The sequence below is a fragment of the Erinaceus europaeus genome, chromosome 1, assembly GCF_950295315.1.
Source record: "Erinaceus europaeus chromosome 1, mEriEur2.1, whole genome shotgun sequence".
Taxonomy (NCBI): Eukaryota; Metazoa; Chordata; class Mammalia; order Eulipotyphla; family Erinaceidae; genus Erinaceus; species Erinaceus europaeus.
Genome location: NC_080162.1, coordinates 107,790,658 through 107,814,770, shown reverse-complemented (window position 1 = coordinate 107,814,770; position 24,113 = coordinate 107,790,658). Strand labels below are relative to the sequence as shown.

The following is a 24,113-nucleotide window of genomic DNA, read 5'->3' as shown; positions in this document are numbered from 1 at the left end:
TTTCCAGCCATCTCTTTAAAATTTTATTTATTTATTTATTTATTTTTTATTGGAGAGAGACAGAGAGAAATTGAGGGGGAAATAGAAAGGGAGAGAGACAGAGACACCTGCAGCTCTACTTCACCACTTGTGAAGCTTTCCCCTAGCAAGTAGGGACTGGGGGCTTGAACCCAAGTCACTGTACCCTGTAGTGTGAGCACTTAACCAGGTGTGCCACTGCCTGGCCCCCTTTTCCAACCGTCTGCATAACAACGGCTCCAAGCAGATTTTCCCATGTGAGAAACCTAATCTTCAGAGCACTTTCTGAACCTGCAATGATCTTATTCCCTTATTTCCTTGCCTGCTGTTCATTGCCCAGATGCCCTTAGAATGTCCACAACACTGAGTAAGTTGTAGTATATATGCACAATGGAATACTACTCAGCTGTAAAAAAAAATGGTGAATTTACCTTCTTCAACTCATCTTGGATAGAGCTTGAAGGAGTCATGTGAAGTGAGATCAGCTAGAAAGAGAAGGAAGAATATGGAATGATCCCATTCATAGTGTAATGGGATAGAATTCTCCACACAGAAATCACAAGTGATTCATTGTGGAGAATTCTGATCCTGGATGAGCTCCCAAATGTAATGGGATAGAATTCTCCACACAGAAGTCACAAGACTCCACATCGAGTCAGGTGGTTGAGTATGAACTTTATGTAAGCCTACTCAGCTTAGGGTCCAGCCCAAGGAAGACGCGCGCAGGAGCTACCCAAGGACTGAATGCCTAAGCGCAGTCACAAGCATCTTTTTATACTTTTTGCAGCATATGCCAGCATTGGTTCCATACAATAATTTGCAGTTTCCAGGACTTGGCTTGTTTACCTGAAAGCTAATGATGGGGGGGGGGGGGCACTACATCTTGGTACAAAAACATCTTGTTTTCCCAGAAACAAACATCCTACCTGACTGAAAGCGGCAGCAGCGGAAATTTAGCATTATTCCTACTCTAGGTCTGGTTAACTTTTAACCATTCTGTTGTTCTGGTGCCTGAACGTCATCCGGGTTGATCTCTGAACTATGCTAGCAATTTCTTGATTATTCCTGTACCCATTTTTAATCCGCACAATAGACAGAAGTTCAAAAGTAAGAACAGAAGGGAAAACACAAAGCAGAACTTGGACTGGAGTTGGTATATTGGACCAAAGCAAAAGACTCTGGTGCCTGGGGGAGGAGGGTTCAGGTCCTGAAACATGATGGCAGAGGAGGACCTGCAGTGTGTGTGTGTGTGTGTGTGTGTGTGTGTGTGTGTGTGTGTGTGTGTGGTAGTGTGGGGTGATTAGATTGTTATGTAGAAAACTGGAAATATTACATATGTACCAGCTACTGTACTTTACTGTTGACTGTAAATCATTAATCTCTTCAATAAAAGAAAACAAACACCCCAGTGCAGTTGTTGAGATAAGGCTACAACTTCTCACCTGCCTGTGCTACATGTCTACAAAACACTCTCACCCCCAACTTAGACATGAAAAATCCTTTTTAAAAATATTTTGGGAGTCGGGCTGTAGCGCAGCGGGTTAAGCGCAGGTGGCGCAAAGCACAAGGACCGGCATAAGGATCCCGGTTCAAACCCCGGCTCCCCACCTGCAGGTGTCTAGCTTTCTCTCCTCCTCTCTGTCTTCCCCTCCTCTCTCCATTTCTCTCTGTCCTATCCAACAACGACAACAACAATAATAACTACAACCATAAAACAACAAGGGCAACAAAAGGGAATAAATAAATAAAATAAACATTAAAAAAATATTTTATTTATGAGAAAGATAGGAGGAGAGAGAAAGAAGAACCAGACATCACACTGGCACATGTGCTGCCAGGGATTGAACTTGGCACTTCATGCTTGAGAGTCCAAAAACGATATGAAAAATCTTTTACATAACCACTATGCTATCTCCCTGACACTAATCGTCCATTTCTTTCCAAAAGGAAACAATTATTTCTTTCCTCTTACTTCCAGATCCCCTCCTCCTTACTCATTGAACACACAATTTTAAGAATATCCTTCACTTCTTCGCAATGTAGGGACCCTATATATCACTATATTCCCTCTGTGTGTTTTATCAAAATTTAAAAAAGCAAAAACCGAAACGTCCACAACATCTCTGCCTTAGTCATACCTGGATCCTTGCTACCTGGAACAACACCTACTGGAGCAGGTCTAATAATCATTGGTAACAGACCATATTCCTGGTGGGATAAACATGAACCTTGCAGGCAAATGGCTACTAGCAAAGGAACGCTGTCCTGGCCTGAGGCAGTGTCTGCAGAGTCTGACTCGGTACATAGTAAACAGCAAGGCTGGAGAGATACCTGCTTCAAAGAGGAAACAGGACTGTTGGTTTACTGATATTCAGGTGACAGCACCTGACTACACCTCATGTGTTCAGGAATGGCCCCTTGCATGCCACATCTAGGTGGACCCCAGTCTGGGAGAGCATCCTGTTTACTTTTGGGCTTTCTTATGGAGGTGGGGGTGGTGAGGAAATTGACTTTGGCCTTGACTTTGGGATTTGCCTGCTACCTTTATAAATTTGATCTCGAATGCCCTTGAACTGAAGAGAATAAGTAGTTTTATGTGTTCGGTGGGCATAGTTTTAAGAAAGCAGGTTCTTTCTTCCCCTGATATCTAGCACCAGGCACATTGTCAGTTCAACCTTTGTTAAACTTTCTTTTTTTTTTTTTCATACTGAGATTTTGTACACATATAATTTCCAGGACAAGATTTTTTTTTTCCCCCATTTGGATAGAGAGACGGGAGGGAGGGAGGGGCCAGACAGCGGCATACCTGGTTAAGTGCACACACTACACTGCACAGGTCAAGCTCCTGGTCCCCACCTTTAGGGGGAAAGCTTCACAAGTGGTGAAGCAGGACTTCTTCACTCTCTGTCTCTTTCCATCTATCTCCCCCCTCTCTTCTCAATTTTTCTTAGTCTCTATCAAGTAAATAAAGAAATAAAAATTAAAGAGGGCAGGGCAGAAGGAAGGGAAGGAGGGAAAGAGACAGAATAAAGAGAGGCCACACCAGCCTCCAGGGTTCAAACCTGGATTCCAGGGTTGAAACCTGGGCTGTGAATATTGCAAGTCTCACACTCTGCCTGGCGAGCTGCCTCTGCTTTCAGGTTGAGCAAATCTTAATTGATATGCTGGTGATTAATCACAGTGCTGCTATGCAGAATCTAATGGGTCTTCATGTTTCTCCTATACTTGTTCTTTAGGTGGGTTTGAAGAGCAGCCACTTGAGAGCTGGCAGAACGTTACCATCACAAACACCAGCAGAGGAGAAGCTAGAAAAGGTAGGTGAGACCCATGAAATTCACTCATTCTTTTTCTTTCTTTCTTTCTTTCTTTCTTTCTTTCTTTCTTTCTTTCCCTCTCTCTCTCTCTCTCTCTCTCTCTTTCTTTCTTTCTTTCTTTTCTTTCTCTCTTCCTCCCTTCCTTCCTTTCTTTCTTCCTCCTTTTTTATTTTTTGTTTTTTAATTTCAATGGATTTCTCATAGTGCAAAGTTTACCATTTGAGTGTGTACCATGGAGTGGCACTAAGTACAATCACAGTGCTCTGCAAGCACCACAATTTACTTCTGGATCATTATCAGCACCCTAGAAGGAGGTTCTAGTCTCAAGCAATTCCCTCGCACCCCAGCCCCTGTCTCTGGGAACCTCTTCCTGCACCTTTTACTTCCTTTCTTAGTGGACTTGAAGCTCTGAGCTCTGGGCTTGAGAAAGTACATTCTTTGGTTGAGTGTTTTTGTTTGTTTGTTTGTTCATATGTTTTTGTTTTTTGATGGTCTGCCAAAGAGAGAATTAGAAAAGTGGCATTTGGCTGCTCAGGGATGGTGTAGCCTTTAGCTAACTCTGCAATCTAGGCTTCACTTTCTCTAGAGCATGTCTTGTGAGTTGAAAGAGGGCCAGATAAGGCTTTCAGAACTAGATGTTTGGCAGAATGAGTGGGCAAAGGAGTGTGGATTGGAGACCCTGGACACTGGAGGGAGGAGCAGTTGTGACTTGGTTGTATGCAGGTCTGGATGTATCACTACTCTGTGTATGATGTAATCCTTTCCCAATTTTACTTTATTTTCACCTTTTCAAATTAATTTTATTTTTATTAATTTTATTTATTTATTTTTATTTATAAAATGGAAACACTGACAAGACCATAGGATAAGAGGGGTACAATTCCATACAATTTCCATCACCAGAACTCCATCTCCCATCTCCTCCCCTGATAGCTTCCCTATTGTTTATCCCTCTGGGAGCATGGACCCAGGATCATTATGGGGTACAGAAGGTGGAATGTCTTGTTTCTGTAATTGCCTCCTCACTGAATATGGGCGTTGACAGATCAATCCATACTCCCAGCCTCTGTCTGTCTTTCCCTAGTGGGGCAGAGCTCTGGGGAAGCGAGACACCAGGACATATTGGTGGGGTCGTCTGCCCAGGGAAGTCTGGTTGGCATCATAGTAGCATCTGGAACCTAGTGGCTGAAAAAAGAGTTAACATATAAAGCCAAACAAATTATTGACTAATCAAGAATTTAAAGGCAAGAATATTTCAGATGAAGATTTGGGGTCTCTGTTTTGGAAACAGCTAGTAGGTCTATTTTAGGTGTATTCCAAGGGGCCCATGACTTGACTAGTTTTTGCCTTCGCCTGACATCTAATATGCAGGTGGAGAGATGATGTCGTGACTGAAAAAAGGGCTAGAAAGCTAGATCAGAAAAGACAGTAGCTCCCAAATATGGGAAAAGTGTATAAATATTGTTGACTGTAAACTCCATCAATTTGATCTGGGGCCCATATTCAGCATAGGAGCCTCTGTATCCCTGTATGTCCAAGCTCACATTCTGTGGTCATGACTAGGATCGTTCCAAATTGCACCAAGTTTAGGACTCATCTTCCTCAGGTGGAAGGTAGAGTATGTTGTCCAGCCTCCCTTTGGAGAATGGAACATTCTCTACTGTTGTTGATCCACATTGAGGGCAAAGTCCTATGTGGGGCCACAAAGGGGTCCATTATACTGTTCCTGGTGAAGATGACCAGTGACGATGGAGAGAGATATCTATTCGAGGTCTAGACCCATCATGCCTGTGTGGGAATCCCAGGACTCCCTGACTAGGGCCCCAGCTGATGGGTGGCCTGATAGTGACTAAAGAGTCATCATTAAAGTATTCCAGTCTCCAGCAAGAGCCCTTATTCAGCTTTTGTAGTCCTTAGCTTTGGAGTGATTGAGGGAAGTATAATAGGAAGTAGGTGAGGAGGGTATCTAGGTCTAAGTAGTAACTATTTCATTAGGTACTTTATGGTGTCTTTTTAGGTCTTTCTACTTGCTTGCTTCATTTATTGACTCACTGCAAACTATTTTGTACTTTTGCTTTCAAGTATATATTTTGCCCTAATTTATGAATACATGTGTATGTATGTCCTATCTCATGGAATCTGGTCTATATCTAGGTTTTAGGGCTTTGTTAGGAAGTGAACCACATGAAATGGAATTAAGAAGTCCTATGAGAAAGGAAAGGTCTCACCCAAGTTATGAGGGTGAAGGGTTGACATTCCATGTCTGATGTCTCTGAACACAGTCTGAAGTGAATAATGGTGAGGTGGTACTGGTTGCATTGATTAGGTTGGGATCAGCAGATGCGGTATCAGTTGGTATGAATTGAGAGAAGTATGCAGGAAAGTGAGCCCCATCCTAGAGGTTCCAGGATTGAGGGAAATATGGACTTTATAGAGAAAGGGGAAGTTTCCTGCTATCTCAGGGTTTAAGAAGGCAATAGATAGTTATTTCTATAACCAAATTATTCGGCTAACTTTGAAAACCCCATTGTTAGTATTTGCTGTATCATACAAGACCTCACCATAATTTATGTCCTTTGATGTTATTTATATATAGCTGTATCTTAGAAAGTAATGCCACTGGTTGCTTCTGTTCTCCCTGGTCTAATCTTTTAGGAGGGTCAACATTTCAAAGAACAAGTCATTGTTAGAAATGTATTAACAGGGAGTTGGGCGGTAGCGCAGCGGGTTAAGTGCACGTGGCGCAAAGCACAAGGACCCTGGAAAGGATCCTGGTTTGAGCCCCCGCTCCCTACTTGCAGGGGAGTCGCTTCACAAGCGGTAAAGTAGGTCTGCAGGTGTCTTACTCTCCCCCTCTCTGTCTTCCCCTCCTCTCTCCATTTCTCTCTGTCCTATCCAACAATGATGACATCAATAACAACAACAATAATAACTACAACAGTAAAAAAAAAAAAAAAACCACAGGGACAAGAAAAGGGAATAAATAAATAAATATTAAGAAAAAAATAAATGTATTAACAATTTGAGCCCACTGCTAAAATTCAATCTGATTACCAATTTGAAGTCTTAAGTGCTTAGATTGAAGGAACATATATTCAGAGCTATGGTCTGTGCATTTAAAAGTTTGTCACATTCAATCCATTTCTCCCCTCTTATATTAATTAAGTAGTTATTTGTGAGACTGTAAGTTAATAGGAACGTATATTAACACCATTCCCACCACCAAAGGGAAGAATACATTTTAAATGCTATAATCCTGTGTCTCAGGGATGCCTGTGTAGTGATAGAGTAAAAATAATTACTTGGTTTTGCCTTAATGTGACTTTTGTATTTTACACATACACAGACATATATATTATTTCACATAAATGCATATATACAAACACATACTTAATTCACATGAAAATATAAATGTGATATCATCACTACATTAATGTTGTCTTTTTTCCCCCTCTATGTAAACACTTTCTTCACTTCATTTTTTTCTACTTATTACCCCTCTGCCCTTTCCAGGGAACGCATGTATCCTTCCATATTCTTCTCTGTGTTCTTATCTTCACCCAGGCACAGATGTGTATGTGTATAGACTTACCTGCAGTATGCTGAATATTGCTGACACCATATGCAGGGCCCTCTGGAAACCTGCGTGTTTCATTTTTCAAGGTTCTGTGGTTTGATTCTATTACACTCCACTTACCTCTATCATATATTGTATCTGACCTGTGTTATCTGAGCTTTAATATTTGCTAGTATATTGAGTGTGAAATGACCTAACCACGTAAAATTGGACAGTGAGATACACACATGGGGTTGAACCCAGTTCATCCACTTTAATAGCTAATGATCTTTGGATGAGTTGTCTATTTTATGGAGAGAAACTAGAAAATAGTTTTCTTGCAAAGTGCATTGTCAGGTGTCTGAAACTAAAAGGTGTTCCATAAACATAGCTCTTCCACCTCATGAATTCCCCCCTCCCCCCCACCCTCCAAAATCTTCTGTTATCCATCACTGAAAGTGCATCAGTGCATCATCCACCTCTGGACTGGGATCCTACAGCTGTTCAACAGCTGCACCGAAACACAATTAAGAAGAACAGGAAGGAACAAAACTGTTACAGCCCAGTGAAATGTTGCCTCTGGTTGGATTGTGCACAGTACACAGAGAGCCACAAGAGATTTTCTGGGTCTTTCTAAGGAGGGTGATGACACACACCCAGCATGCCTTACCCCCCTCAAAGCTGGCCTGAAGGCCCTCAAATGACCCTGATTTACCAGAAGAGGATGGTGGTCAGAATACAGAATAGGCCAGTCTCTCTGCTGCTGTGTCTTTCAGTAGCAGAAGAAAGAGCAAGTCTGAAGGTGAAGGCGACCCCAAAGGTGAAGTGAGGGTAAGCTGTTCTATAATCTGTCCCACCAGGACTCTGTCAGTGCCAGCCTGTGTGTCTCTTGCTATTGTTGGACTTAAAGATAAGATAAATTGTGTCCATTTCAAATTCCCCTCTAGTTAAACACCCCCCACACACCTGCCTTCTGCCAACCCCAGAAAAGAGATTGTCCCATCAGAGAAAGGATTGGTGTAAGTCCCTGACCCCCTGACTTGGGCAGCAGACTTATTCCCAGGCATTATGTGACTTCCATCAGCTCTGACTTGGAGATGTTCTGTTTCTGGGGAGGGATGGAGGCCTCTGTCCTTTGGAGATGAGAGCTTGAAATGCATTTGGGGGGCTAATAACAACATGAAGGAAATGGGGTGTGGAACTGCTCCAGGATTAGAGCTGTGCCTGTTTTGATCAAGACTGATGTCCAGAGCCACATTCATGGAAGAACATGGCTCCTTCAATTTTGGGAACAGTCTCTAGGGACTGCTGAAGTGGAAGCAGATAATAATGGAATCTGGAGTGGGGGGAAGGGAGTGCCAGGCAGTGGCTCACCCAGTTAAGCACACTTAGTACTAAGTGCAAGGATCTGGGTTCGAGCCCTGGGCTCCTCATCTGCAGGGGCTTTGCTTCCGTAGCAGCAAAGCAGGTCTGCAGGTGTCTGTCTTTCTCTCTCCCTCTCTGTCCCCCCCTCCTCTTCTTGATTTCTGTCTATCCTTTCCAATAATAAAAAAAAGTGGCCACTTAGGGCAGTGGATTCATAGTGCTGGCCCTGAACCCCAGTGATAACTCTGGAGGAAAAAGAGAAAGAGAGAGAGAGAGAGAAAGAATAAATAAATAAATAAATAAATAATGGGATATGGTTGCAGGAGATAACAGGGATCCCACAAACCTGGGTGCAAAGCACCACTCAGAATTGAAGCACCTCCCTATCACTTACCTGGGAGTATCTGAGTGTGACCGCTGAGCCCAACTCCAGGCAACTCCTAGCTTGTCTGCAAATGCAGTCTAGCGCTTGTATGGAGACCTTACCACCTAGTTCGTTGTAATGACACCACCATGCAGTAGAAAGGCAACCTCAAGGGAACATATGGCTTTTCTGTGGCCACACAAGTAGAGAATGATTGTTACTATTCTTTAAATGTTTTTAGCTGGAGAAAAAGAAGCAGGGCCCAGGTGGTGGTGCACTCAGTTGAGCACATGTTACCATGTGAAAGGATCTGGGTTCAAGCCCCTGCTATCACCGCAGGGGTGAAGTTTCATGAGTCATGAAGCAGTGCTGTAGGTGTCTCTCTCCCTCTGGATCTCCCCATTTCATCTCAGCTTCTTTCTGTCTCTAGCTGATTAAGTTATTAGACAAATAAAGTATTTAAAACAAAAGAAGCAGAGAGAAAAAGTTAAAGAGACCACAGTCATTGAAGCTTCTGGGTTCAAGCTGGCTCCCATACATAGTAAATTAGCACACTATCCAAGTGAGCTATTTCACAGACCTGGGAAGGATGGTGATCTTGAGCCTAAGTCCCTGACCTTAAAGCTTCTTCTTTTTAAAATATTTGTGGGGGGGTATTAATGAATTACATCACATGTGCAAGGTTTCCCAGTTCTGCATAACAGGTGTCTGCTACACACTCTTGCTCTTCCCCCAATTCCCTCTCCCTCAAGTCCTCCCCCTATTCCATTTCCTCCCCAGAGTCCCTTGCTTGGGTGCAGTACACCACTCCCAGTCCATGTTTCACCCTGTGTTCTCCCTTTCTAACTCTGTGTCCCGGTAGTCACAACAGAAACTCTAAAATCTTAATCTTGGCCTCACCTTTGCTGGAACCTGAAGGAAAAGTGTTGGGTGGGATGAGTCAGGAAGAGAAGGATGAACACTGGATGACCTCAAACTCCTCCTTAAATTTGGAGCTGTATTAGTAGTTCTCAGATATCCCTGTACTTTCTAGCCACCTGGGGAATAATAAAAATGGTAGATGCCTTGACTTCACTCTTGGTCAATCAAGTAGCACTCTCAGCTCAGGAGACAGACTTCAGAATTACTATTATTATTTTTTTTCACAACTCTTTTTTTTTTTTTATTCCATGACTCTTTTTATTTTTCACCCTGACTTCAAGGATTGAATCTGATGCTTCAGACATGAAAGCCTGTAATGATACTGCTGGTGATGTCTTCCCCAGCCCCAGATACCAGAATTTTTAAAGCTCCCCAGTAGATTGAAATGTGCAGCCAGGTTTGAAAACCACTGTGCAGAGTAATCGGTCTCCTCTTTTATTATGATTGCTGCACCACCACTACTGCAGTGTACTGCTTAGCTCTGGTTTATGGTAGTTCTGTGGATTGAACCTGGGAGCTTTGGACATGAAAGTCCTTTTTGTGTAGCTATTATGCTAACTCCCCAGCCCTTCAGTCTCCTCTTTCACTGAGGGGTTGCTCTTCAGTTCTGCAAAATTGCCACCAGCAAGGTGAGAATTTGTTTATCACTCATTGATCCGGTAAGGCCTATGCAGATGGCTGGACTGTCAAGGTGTTTACTTCCAGTGTGGAAGTGACCAGTTGACTTAATTAAAAATGCACTTGCTTGAGAAGATGAGGTCAGGCCTGGCTCTGTTTATGCAATGGCTGTGACTTCAGCAGGAAATGGACCAGTGAGTAACTAGGACCACTCACTCTGTTGTTTTTTTTTTTTTTTCCCAGAGAGGACAGGGCTTAGGCCCAGAGCCAGAGAATTTAAATGGGCCTTATTTCCCAACCCCACCCCACCCCCCAGCATGTTAAATCCTTTCAGACGCCCTGAGCTTCTCTTCAAGTGCAGGAATCTTGGCCATAATAAATAATTACATCCTTCTATTTGGATTCCAATTCCAGATAGTAGTAATCCAAGAAAATCTAATAATGACAGTTGCATTCAGATCCTTCTTCCAGGCTAAGCAGAACATCTGTTTAGACATATTTTTAATCGGCAAATGCTTCCTGTGTTGAGTCCTCAGCAAATTAAATTTCTCACTGGACCAAGGGGGGAAGCCGTCATTCAGTAACCCATCTCTGTAAATTACACCCCAGTCTCTTTCCAGGTGCACTTAAGATTTTCCCATGCCGACTCTACAGCATACAGCCCCTAACAACACCGGGTCACGTGTCTCCATCACAGCTTGCTTGAGAAACACGGACTGTCTCAGTGCTCACTCCTCTGATAAAGAAGTTTTTTTTTTTTTTTTTTCCCCAGTCTCCAAAGGAGAGTTGGCAGCAGAGGAAAATTAAGAGACTTGTTGAAAACCATGTGGGAAATGAATATACAAACTTCTACTTGCTACGTTGCGGCCTGTGATTACTTAAGCTGTGATGAGTCTTAGAACTTAAATGCTAAGGACTTCAGGGCTGCCAATATTGGGGAACGTTTTCTGCAGCACAATTGTTTGGACTATTGATTTTTAAAATAAATTGTCTGTTTTTTAATTAACGTTTTCAAAATAAAAAAAAAAATGCTTCCTGGCAGACAGGCACTGCTGCTCTAGGTGTGGGTATAGTAATGGACAAACCAATATCAAAGTTCCTGCCCTAAGGAGCTTCGAGACTCGCGGGGGGACAACTCACATTTGAAATCTGGAATCAATATGTCTCCTAGAGTTGTGGCCATAAATAAGAAGATCTGTAGAGACCAAGCAGACAGTATCACTGGGTCAAGGTGTTGCATGGGACAACAGGATGTGGAAGAGACTCCAGCAGCCAGGAAGATATGTGTCCTGGGGAACAGGTGTTACTTAGCTCCAGCAAGTTGTCAGTGACTAGAGATGGGCCCACTGACGCTATATCTTCTTTTTTTTTTTTTTTTAAAGAAAATCTAGACTCTTGTGTGAAATCCCTTGATTTAAAAAAAAAACAAAAAACAACTGGCTTCTAAAGTGAAATTAAAAAAGAAAAGTAAAGACCACAATGTAGACCAAAAGTGTCCAAGCCAAACAAAACACATCTGTAGGTTGGGTTTTTCCCAAGAGCTGCAAGTGTATGACTTCTCATCTAGAAATTCTAGCTGTAAAACAATTGCTTTCAGATTTTGAATATATTATTTGCCAATTTTCTGGTCTTGTCAACATGACCAACCGAACCCTTCTACAAACATAAAACTTCTTGGAAAAAAAAAATTTTTTTTCCCCTCCTTCCACCCTGCATGAAAAATACAAAAGCTCAAAGGAAAGAAAAGAAAATGGTTATAAGGTTATAATCAGAAAGCAGAGGGAACACAAACTCAGAGAACTAAGTTTAAGTAGTGGTGAGACTATGCAGAGAGCGCTAAAACTGGACCAGGGCATGAGTGGTTGATGCTGGTGTTTTATTGCCCATGTACTGGCTATATTGGTAGAGGAGATAATGACCTCAGTCCCGTTCTTCTTCTTCTTCTTCTTCTAGCCTTTGCCCTTCTTCCGTAGCCAGTCAACAGCGTCAGGTTGAGCCTGACTCAGTCCCGTGTGAGGCAGGAAGTATGGACTAAAATCTTACACAACCTGAATATCTTCAAAGGGCTTCCTCCTTATTAAAAGAAAGGAAGGAAAGAAGGGAGGGAGGGAGGGAGGGAGGGAGGGAGGAAGGAAGGAAGGAAGGAAGGAAGGAAGGAAGGAAGGAAGGAAGGAAGGAAGGGGCGAGCAGTTAGCCAGCCTGGTGGCTCACAGAAACAACAGGAAATCTTGCTGACTTTTCTAGATTGTAAATTGGGATTAACCAAAACCAACTAAACAAACAAGCACTCCAATGAAAAACTAAATCCCAAAATCTGTGCTTCATACAGAATTATGATACAAGTTGTCAAATTATATTTCTTATGCATGGAAACTGGAAACTTAGAAATTAACTTAAAAATTCATCTAGAGGGCCGGGCAGTGGCGCACCTGGCTAAGCGCACATGTTACAGCACTCAAGGACCCGGGTTCGAGCCCCCGTCCCCACCTGCAGAAGGAAAGCTTTGTGAGTGGTGAAGCAGGGCTGCAGGTGTCTCTCTGTCTCTCTCCTTCTCCCTGTCACCCCCTTCCTTCTTGATTTCTGGCTGTCTCTGCCCAATAAGTAAATAAAGATAATTAAAGAAAAATTAAAAAAAAATTCATCTAGAACCCACAGAATCCAAAGAGTTCTAAAAAAGTGAAAAATAGGGTTACATATGTGACTGAGAGTCTGTGAACTTCCCCAGAAAGGAAAAATGTCCCCTAAATAAGCTTAAAGTAAACCATAAAATAGTAACACAAAAACTTTAAAAACATTTATTTATTTATTTATTTACCTACCTCTTTATTTTTCCAGACCACTGCTCAGCTCTGGCTTACGGTGGTGCAGGGAACTGAACTTGGGACCTTGGAGTCTCAGGCATGAGAATGCTATCTGTCCTCATTCAGTAACCCAGAAACTTAACCCATAAAGGAGAAGTAGGGAAATAATAAGTTGTAAAATTTTAGTACTCAAAGATATAGACATATTAGAATAATGTTTTGGTTTTTCTTATAGTTGTTGATTTATTAATGATTTACAAGATTGTAGGATAAGAGGAGTACAACTCCATACAGTTCCACCACCAGAGTTCCGTATCTCACTCCATCCATTGGAAGATTACCTATTCTTTATCCCATTGAGAGTATGGACCCAGATCATTATAAGGTGCAGAAGGTGGGAGATATTAGGATAATTTAAAGAAGATTAAATAAAATGACTAGAGAACCACTTAATTTGAAAATATGAAGGAAGAAAAATAAAACAATAATGAAAAAGAACAGGCAGAATAGGAAAATAACTAAATGTGATTTCTGGAAATGATAATTACATTTACTAAAACTGGATTGAGATAAACAATAAACTGTATTAGTGAAATAGAAAGAATTAGTGATATAGAGAATGATCTAAGGAAACCATATGAATTTCACCAAGAGACAAAGAGGCAGAAAGTAAGAAAAAGAAAAGAAACATGGAAGACTTTTAGAAAATGAGAGAGCATCTATATAGAGACTGGACAGAAGCAAGCAATGGCCACACAGATTAGGATTTTTCCTAAATTCAAGAAATATTCGAACTTTTAAGAATTGTATTGGTTTCAAGTAAGGAAATTAAGTGAAACAAGAACAAAACAAAACCCTTCACATATAGAGAAATATTACGTTAAGGGACACCATGGTCAAAAAAGGAAAAGCAAATGAGACAGATGAAGAAGGGGTGAACTTCAGGCTAACAGATACCTCCCACCGGCTATAATGAAAAACCAAGTTCTAAAGCTTATATGCTATAAAATTCCATTTATATAATATTCTTCTATGTCAAAGTTTGAGAAATAGTTTCATGGTTGTTCAAGAATAGTTTCATGATTGACAGTTTTTAGGATGAAGAGTGGTAGTTGTGATTACAAAACAACAACATTAAGGATCTTTCTGGTAATGGATCCATTTGGTTCTTTCACTGTGGTGGTGGATACACACATTTATACAGTGGTAAAACTGTATAGAATTGCACATACACATTACATGCTGAGACCATCTAAATGAGATCAGTTAATCATATTAATGTTATAGGTATTAGTGTTCCTGTCTCAATTGATATTATACTATCGGGGAAGTTGATTAAAGGGTACACAGAGTATTATTTCTTATAACTACATGTAAGCCCACTAATTATCTCAATAAAAATTTCAATTTATGATAACTGTGGGGCAGGGAAGATAGCCTAATGGATATGAAAATGGATGTTCATGCTTGAGGCTTCAAGGTCCTAGGTTCAATCCCCTGCACAACCAGAAGCCAGAGCTAGCATAAATAAAATAATAAGAAGAAGAAAACTATGACATATAAAATAGAAAATAATATTGAACCTCAATATTATAACCATCATAATTATTTTATATTGTGTGTGTGGAGAATGTATTTACTCATAGAATAATACTTGTTTAAAGACTCACTAAGGGGCCAGGTGGTGGTACACCTGGTTGAGTGCACACATTATAGTATGCAAGGACCCAGGTTCAATCCTGCCATTCCCACCTGCATGGGGGAAGCTTCACAAGTGGTGAAGCAGGGCTGCAGGTGTCTCTCTGTCTCTTTCCCTCTCTTCCTCTCCCTCCCCTCTCAAATTTTCTCTGTCTCTATCCAATAATAAATAAATAATATTTAAAAAAAGACTTACTAAAAGGAAAGCATATTTACAAAAAATGTTGAAACGGATGAAAAATCAACATGAGGCAATACTAAGCAAAAAAATTGGCATATTAATGTTAATATCATAAAAAGTCATCTTTACTATGAAAAAACATAGTTATATATAGGAGAGGTCACTAATGACAAAAGACACAATTCATTTAGAATTTAACAGGCCTTAATTCATATTACTTAACCAACATAGCCACAAATAATATAAAATAGAAGTAAGAATAAAGGGGAAAATGACAATACACAATCAGATTTTTCAAGGTTATTTAAAGCACATTTCTTAGAAGATAATCCAAGAAACTAAAAGTGTTTGTAGGATCACTGATCAACCAGTGTATCAACCCATTAGTCACTGAAATTGATGCACATTATTTCAAGGACATATTTATAAAAACTAATAATGTACATGGAACTAGAAAAAAAAAGGCTTAAGAGACTAGTGGATTGATATTGTAGAGTATGGGCCAGCCTTCTATGACCAGAAGGTCAAATCTAGCTTGCCATCTGTTTTTGAAAATAAAGTGCCATTGGAACACAGTCATAGCCATTTATTTATATATTGTTTATGGGTACTTTCATACTACAGTGTCAGAGCTGGGCATTTGTAGAAAAGAATATATGACTCATAAAACACAAACTGTTCACTGCTTGGTCTTTTACAGAAAAAGTTTGCTGACTTCTGCTTTAGAGGTGAATTAGGTCCTTGGAGTACAATACACTGTTAGAAATTAGTAACACACACACACACACACACACACACACACACACACACACACACAGAGAGAGAGAGAGAGAATTTACAGGTCAAAGGAAGAAGTCAATGAAACTTAATGAATATATCAATGTCTAAGTTTGAAATATCCTTGTTAAAGTGTGGTATATTAAAGGATGAACTAAAAAACTTTAGCTGTGAAATGTTAACATTAGAATATAAGAAAGATTGAAAGTTAATGTACCAAAATGTTGACTCAGGGAACTAGAGGGAGAGGAATCAAGGTGACAGAATAGGGATAGCCTGTACTTTGCCTCCACCTGTGAGCACAGAAAAACTGAGTTAAAACAGAAAACAATCATTACAGAAATTATTCTGAACCCCAAGTTGAAGAGAGTTTCCATAGGTAGGTACAGAGAGATAACATCCAAAGAGGGAGGGAGGAAGTCCCCCACATCAGGAAAGAAATGGCACTGTGTAGCAGTCAACTACAACTGGGAAGATCATTTATAAGACTCATTTGTGCACAAACCTCTGACTCAGGAATTAATGCAATAGTAGGTACAGTTAAGATTCAGGAGAACCCACCAATATCAACAGATCAGGACAACAACCTGAGAAAAACCCCAATGGCATCAGAGCTCTGACATCTAGGGAATAATCCAACAATATCCACTGCTATGAGGAGATCAATGGAAGACTCAACAAAATCAGTGAAAGTGTGGTAAGTATCCAAAGAGATACTGTAGAGCTAAATAATACAATGACTTAAATAAAAATACAATGGAAGGGATAAAAAAAAATGGTAGAAGCCAAAGTAGAACCAGTATATGGATGGAAAAAGTAGAGACAATCAACAAAAAGACCAGAAAAAAACATAAAAATAACAAGAGATTTATCAAAACAATATTAAGAGGAAAAACATCCATATGGTAGAGTTTCCAGAAGAAGAATGAGTTGGGAGAGGGGAATACTTTTACTTGAAGAAATAATAGCTGGAGATCCAGTGAAGTTCTGGGACACATTGGTGAGGTCATCTGCCCAGAGAGATCAGGATGATGTCATAGTAGCATCTGCAGCTTGGTGGCTGAAGGGCAGTAAGATATAAAGCAGGACAAAACAGGAACCAAAAAGTAGAAATAGAGCAGGTAAGAATAAGAATCTTAGGGTGGAGAGAAGCTAGGAAGTCTATTTTAGATATGCTCCTAGAGCCCCATGACTTTAATAGGTTTTTTTTTTTTTTTTTGAGCTTCATAGCTAACATGTAAATGGATTAAAAATATTGTCTGGGAAGATGTAGGGCTGAGAAAAGGGTTATAAAGCAGGATCAGGGCAGAGACCCCAAACTTGAAGAAAGTATATGAACACAATTAACTGTTTACCCCACAGATCTGACCTAGCACCCATATTCACATTTAGCACAGGAGCCTGCATGACCTCTGAGATTTCAATTAAGGAGTAACAACTGGGAGAGGTGGAGTTACCCTGCAGGCACATTACTCTTATTTGAAACTAGAGAGCACAATGCTTCAATTCTTGTTCTCAGGATTGCTGTCCTAGTGCAGCATCTTTTATAGCCCAGGACACATTTCAGCATCATTCTTATCTACTCAATAAACTACACAAAAGAAAGTAAGAGATATCACCTAATATCTCCTGACAGCAACAGCATTAATGTCACCCCCTTGATAATATTTAGAAGAAATACTGTATGCAGTTGGCCAAGAGATATACTGGCAAAAGTATATGTATCAATTAAAGGACAATAATTGTCCCCTATGACAATACTGTTAAACTCATCAAACAAGTAAAAGTTTTACTGTCTAGCAGTAAAACTTAAGATCAACTAAAATCCCACTTAAACCCTAGGTCTGTTCTGTCCCTAACTTGAGGCCAGATCCCATAGACCCAATACAAGTTTAGATACAAGTGACACTCAATGATATAATAACTAGGAGAAACTCTAACCTCATCAGATTAAGAAAGGACTACAAAAGCTGGATAAGGGCCACTTTAATAATGGCCTTTTTGGTTACTACCAGGCCAACCCATCATATGGGGCTCTACTTAGGGAATTCTTGGATTCCCACAAAGATATGATGGGCCTAGTTCTCTGGTAGATCCCTCTCTCCACCATCACTGATCACTTGCATCAGGAACATCAGCATAAGCCCTCTTGTGGCCTCTCTAGGGTCTTGCCCTTACTGTAGAGCAGCAATGGTAGGGACTACCCTACACTCTGAAGGGAGGCTGGTTCAGCCTAGTTTGTCACTTGAGGAATTCTGATAGTGATTGAATTGAATCTAAATAGTACTTTAGATATGATGGTCATTATAACAATATTAACTATTCTAATCGAAGAGCATAAAATATGTTCCATTTCCTTATATGTTCTACTTCTTCTGATAGCTGTAGGTAACTTCAGAATACAAGTCTTTCGAGTCCTTTGCTAAATTTATTCTAAGGTAGTTAATCCTCTTAGAGATGATTGTAAATAACATTGTTTTCTTTACTTCCTCCTCTTCTAGTTAATTGCTTATATACAGAAATACAATAGACTTTTGTCTATTGATTTCGTAGCCTGCTATTTTATACTGATGTCTTCCTGATATTTTGGTAGAATTTTTAAAGTTTCTCCTGTATACTATCATTTCATTCTCAAGTGGTGATAGTTTAACTTCTTCATTTCCAATTTAATATTCCTCTTATTTCCATTTCTTGCCTAATTGCTCTGGCAATTTGAATAATAGTGATGAGAGTGGGTAGCCTAGCATTAAACCAGGTCTTAGACAAAAAATTTCAGGTTTTCATCATTCAGTATGATGCTAGCTGTAAATTTTTTACACATGCCTTCACTATGTTGAATTAAGTTCTTTCAGTCCATATTATATTGAGAATTTTTAATCTGAAATGATTGTTGGATGTCATCAAAAGTTTTCTCTGAATCATAGTATTCTTATCTTTCCTTTTGTTGCTATGATTCACCACACTAATAGATCCTGTGTGTGTAGAGCCACCCTTGATTCCCAGGAATAGATTCTACTTGATCATGATATATCAATCCAAGAAGTGGAAACAACCCAGAGAGACATTAGCTGTGTGATGGATAAAAAGAGGAGGAGGAGGGGAGTGTTATATACCCATGCAGTAGAATATCATTCAGCCATAAAATAATTTAACAACATGGGTAAACTCCAAAAGCATACTAAGTAAAAAAGTCAGACATAAAAGCCCACATGTTTTCTAATTCCATTTAAAGAAAATATCTGGGGGACTTCCAGAGGCAGGCCTACGGAGCAGGAGCAGAAGCTGTGTTTCTCTCCTCTCCTGGGTCAACTAAGAATATCAAAGGAGACCACCTGGGACCACAACAAGAATGGACTAGAATGACTTCAGGAACCCACCAAATCACCAGTGAGTGCAAACACATGTGACTCGCAGACAGAGAGGACCCTAGGGAGAGATTAAGTGGCTGGTAACAGTCCAGCAGTTTACCAGTTAAGACACCACCTCCAGTCTGTTTCACCAACAAAAAGAGGGCAGAAAGGAGAGAACTCCCCTAAGACTCACCAAATGCAACTGTGAGTATCCATTGCTACTGCCCTCAGAATCTGGAGAAGCGGCAGGGAGGCCCTGTGTTGACACCAGGTGACAGAGAACTAACCAGGAAACTCAGGAGAAGGAAGATCTCTTCCTCAGTGGCCTAGAGGTGGGGCTGTGAGAGTCATTTTGTATAATCACTGGATTATCTCTGCCACACCCTGCTTTATCTCTTGGTCAGGAATCAGTGATTAAGCTAAGAAGCCTATGTAGAGTTTAAAAGCCCTCAGGCTCCCATAGCCTACAGGGAAGAAAAAGAACAAATGAGGCTTTTAAGCCACTGAGCTCCAACTCAGGGATTAGAATACTACCGAAACAACTGTCAATTTCCACAACTGTGAACTCTTTAATTACCTTACTTGGACACAAGTCAATCCAGGCAAGAGTGATCAGTAATTTGAAAAGTACTGAGAGAGGGACCTCATAACATACTTTATAATATGGTTAAACAAACAAGAAGAAATATTGGAGAAATGAACCAGTACAAGAGTCCAGCTAAAAGCCTCCCAAAGGTTAAACCACAAAATAATGAGGTCAACATCCAAACACTAGTTAAGGAAATAGTGAAAGGAGTGAGTAAAGTGTTTGAAAGAATTGTCATCAGAAATGCAGAAACAAATGAGACTCTGAAAGAAAATACTAATTATATCAAGGTTATTAGAGAGCTGAGAGCTGAAATAGCAGAACTAAGAACACAACTAGCTGAACAAGCTAAAACAGTATCAGAACAGGGTAACAAAATAGATGAACTCCAGAAAACAGTACAGAGGAGAGAGAATAGAATAAATGAGGCTGAAGACAGAATTAGCAAGATCAAGGATGAATTAGAGATAAAAAAGAAGTCAGAGATCTTAAAAAGAGATTAAGAGATTCTGAGAACAACAACAGAGACCTATGGGATGACTTCAAAAGAAATAATATATGCATTATTGGCTTACCAGAGGAAGAAAGTAAGGGAGGGGAAGAAAGCATTCTACAGGACATAATAGCTGAGAACTTCTCTAATCTAGACAACATAAAAGACATAACAGCTCAAGAAGCCCAGAGGGTCCCTAACAGAATTAATCCAGATGTAAAGACACCAAGACACATCATATTTAGAATGGAAAGGAATAAGGATAAATAAAGGGTCCTGAAGGCTGCAAGAGAAAAACAGAGTCACCTACAGAGGAAAACCCATAAGATTAGCAGCGTGCTTCTCCACACAAGCACTACAGGCTAGAAGAGAATGGCAAGATATCTGTTGAGTGCTCAATGAGAAAGGCTTTCAACCAAGACTACTGTATCCTGCTAGACTGTCATTCAGACTATATGGAGGCATAGAAACCTTCTCAGACAAACAATAGTTAAAAGAATCAACTATCACCAAGCCTGCCCTGAAAGAAGTTCAGATTATGAAAGGACTACAAAAAGGTCTCCTATAAACAGTGAGACCACTATATATATGCCAAATATCAGAACACTCAAAAAATCTATAAGAATTGCATTAAAATATCTTCAGTCTTTGATGTAAATAAATTTCAATGGCAGGAATTCACCTATGGAAAGGTACAGAGTAGGAAGATGGATCAGAAAACATAACCCAACAATATGCTGTCTACAGGAAACCCACCTAACTCAACAAGACAAGCACAGACTCAATGTGAAAGGATGTAAAACTATCATTCAAACCAATGGCCCACAAAAAGGGGCAGGAACAGCTATTCTCATATCTGACACGATAGACTTTAAAATAAATAACATTAAAAAAGATAGGGATGGACACTACTTAATGCTCAGTGGATCAGTCAATCAAGAGGACTTAAAAATTATTAACATCTATGCACCCAAGGAGAAGCCATCTAAATACACCAAACATCTACTGAAAGAGCTACAGCAATATATTAACAGCAACATAGTAATAGTAGGGGACTTCAACACCCCACTCTCTCAACTTGACAGATCACCCAGGCAGAAATCAATAAAGACATGAGGGAGCTAAATGAGGAGATAGATAAACTAGGACTATTGGACATTTTCAGAGTCATTGGAAGAGGCATTTTGCTCAATTCCACATGGCTCATTCAAGGATAGACCATGTGTTAGGCCACAAAGACAGCATCATCCAATTCAAGAGCATTGAAATCATCCCAAACATCTTTTCAGACCACAGTGGATTTAAACTAACACTTAACAATCAACAGAAGATTAATAAGAGTCCTAAAATGTGGAAGCTCAACAGTACACTACTTAACAACTACTGGGTCAAAGAGGAAATAAAGGAAGATATCAAAATGTTTCAAGACTTCAATGAAAATGAAGACACAAGCTATCAAAATATTTCAGACACAGCTAAAGAAGTACTGAGAGGGAAGTTTATAGCCTTACTGGCACACATTAGGAAACAAGAAAAAGCACAAATAAACAGCCTGATTGGACATCTTAAAGACCTAGAAGAAGAAGAGTAAAGGAATCCTAAAGCAACCAGAATGACAGAAATAACTAAAGTTAGGGCAGAAATCAAAAATATTGAAAATAAGAAAACCATACAAAAAAATCAACGAAAGTAAATGTTGGTTCTTCAAAACAAAATTTAAACAAAATTGACAAACCTTTAGCCAGACTCACAAAACAAAAAAGGGAAAAGACCCAAATAAATTGGATCATAAATGAAAGAGGAGATACCATAACAGACACCGTAGAAATTCAGCATATCATGGGAGACTTCTATGAACAACTATATGCCACAAAGCTAGAGAACCTGGAAGAAATGGACAATTTCCTAGATAACTTCGAGCTTCCAAAATTAAGTAAAGAGGAACTAGATAACATGAACAGGCCCATCACAGCTAATGAACTGAAACAGTTATCAAAAGCCTTCCCAAGAATAAATGTCCTGGACCAGATGGTTTGAATTCCACAAAACCTTCAAAGAAGAACTAATGCCTCTACTTTTAAAAGTCTTCCAGAATATTGAAGACACTGGAATATTCCCTTCCAGCTTCTATGAAGCCAACATCACTTTGATACCAAAACCAGACAGGGACACAACCAAAAAAAAAAAAAAACTACAGACCAATATCTCTAATGAACATAGATGGTAAAATATTGAACAAGGTTCATGCCAACTGGATATAGCAGTATATTAAAAAGACTGTTCATTATGACCAAATGTGGTTTATCCCAGGCATGCAAGGTTGGTTTTATATACAAAAATCAATGAATGTGATCCACCACATCAATAAAAGCAAGACCAAAAACCATATGGTCATATCAATAGATGCAGAGAAAGCCTTTGACAAAATACAACATCCCTTTATGATCAAAACACTACAAAAAATGGAAATAGATGGAAAATTTCTGAAGATAGTGGAGTCTATATATAGACTATATAAACCTACAGGCAACATAATACTCTGTAGGGAAATTGTGAGGATGTGGTTGAACTTGGCAGGGCTTGACCTGAGGGGCAATTCCATCCTGTCAGTCTCTCTCTCTCCACTGAGAGGCCAAGCAAGGAGGGATACAACCCCCCAAGATTTGCCTTGTCTTATCAGACTCCCTGCCTCACCAAGCACCCTGAATTTTTCTGTCTCCAGGAGCCCGACATTTCTTAAAACATTAAGTCAGCTCCCCCTGCTCCAACCTGCATTCCTTGATACTATGGCCTGCCCTTTTAATATCTACATATCAATCTTCTGTTTTGTCTTACAAATGACTTAAGGCCTCCTCCCTTTTCCCCCACCCATTCTGCTCATTTAATATATCCTTTTCCTACCTTCAAGACTGCAGGGTATTATTAATCTTACCAGTTAAACCCCTATCAACAGTTGTTTAGGAAGTCCCTACCTTTCCTATCCCCTTTTACCTCTCTCTGCCCCTTTCCTAACCATGTATGATATTGTCAAGCCACTTCTGTTTCCGATTTGCCTCTTCCGGTTTACAGGCTCGAGGATCACCTGGTTGGACCAGGAGCCTGATGCTGGCCATTGTGGTTTAGTGCCACATGGCTTCACCAGGTGTGCTACCACCTGATGCTGGGACGCTCGGATGAATAAAGATTTGAACGGCCTCACTGCCACAAGCTTGGTTCCTGAGTCATCTCTCTCTCCTGTATCACTAGCCCAACAATACTCAATGGTGAGCAACTGGAAGCATTTCCCCTCACATCAGGTACTAGATAGGGCTGCCCACTATCACCATTACTATTCAACATAGTGTTGTTGGAAGTTCTTGCCATAGCAATGAGGCAGGAGCAAGGAATTAAAGGGATACAGATTGGAAGAGAAGAAGTCAAACTCTCCCTATTTGCAGATGACATGATGGTATACATAGAAAAACCTAAGGAATCCAACAAGAAGCTTTTGGAAATCATCAGGCAATACAGTAAAGTGTCAGGCTAAAAAATTAACATTCAAAAGTCAGTGGCATTCCTCTATGCAAACACTAAGTTAGAAGAAGTTGAGATCCAGAAATCAATTCCTTTTACTATAGCAACAAAACAATAAAATATCTAGGAATAAACCTAGCCAAAAAGTGAAAGACATATACTGAAAAGTATGAGTCACTACTCAAGCAAATAGAAAAAGACACAAAGAAGTGGAAAGATATTCCATGTTCATAGGTTGGAAAATTTAACATCATCAAAATGAATATACTACCCAGAGCCATTTACAGATTCAATGCTATCCCCATCAAGATGCCAACCACATTTTTAGGAGAATAGAACAAATGCTACAAATGTTTATCAGGAACTAGAAAAGACCTAGTATTGCCAAAACAATCTTGAAAAGAAAGAACAGAACTGGAGGTATCACACTCCCAGATCTCAAATTGTATTATAGGGCCGTTGTCATCAAAACTGCTTGGTACTGGAACGTGAATAGACACACTGACCAGTGGAATAGAATTGAGAGCCCAGAAGTAAGCCCCCACACCTATGGGTATC

At 40.0% G+C, this 24,113-nt stretch overlaps 1 protein-coding gene across 1 annotated transcript in view; it reads left to right on the top strand.

Moving 5' to 3' along the window:
* The window catches only part of TLL2 (tolloid like 2), a 219,481-nt gene that overhangs the window by 90,227 nt on the left and 105,141 nt on the right, over positions 1-24,113 (top strand). Inside the window, exon 3 of the mRNA XM_060192830.1 lies at positions 3,255-3,332. Within this exon, the coding sequence (XP_060048813.1) occupies positions 3,255-3,332 (78 nt within the window). The remainder of the gene's footprint in view (positions 1-3,254; positions 3,333-24,113) is intronic.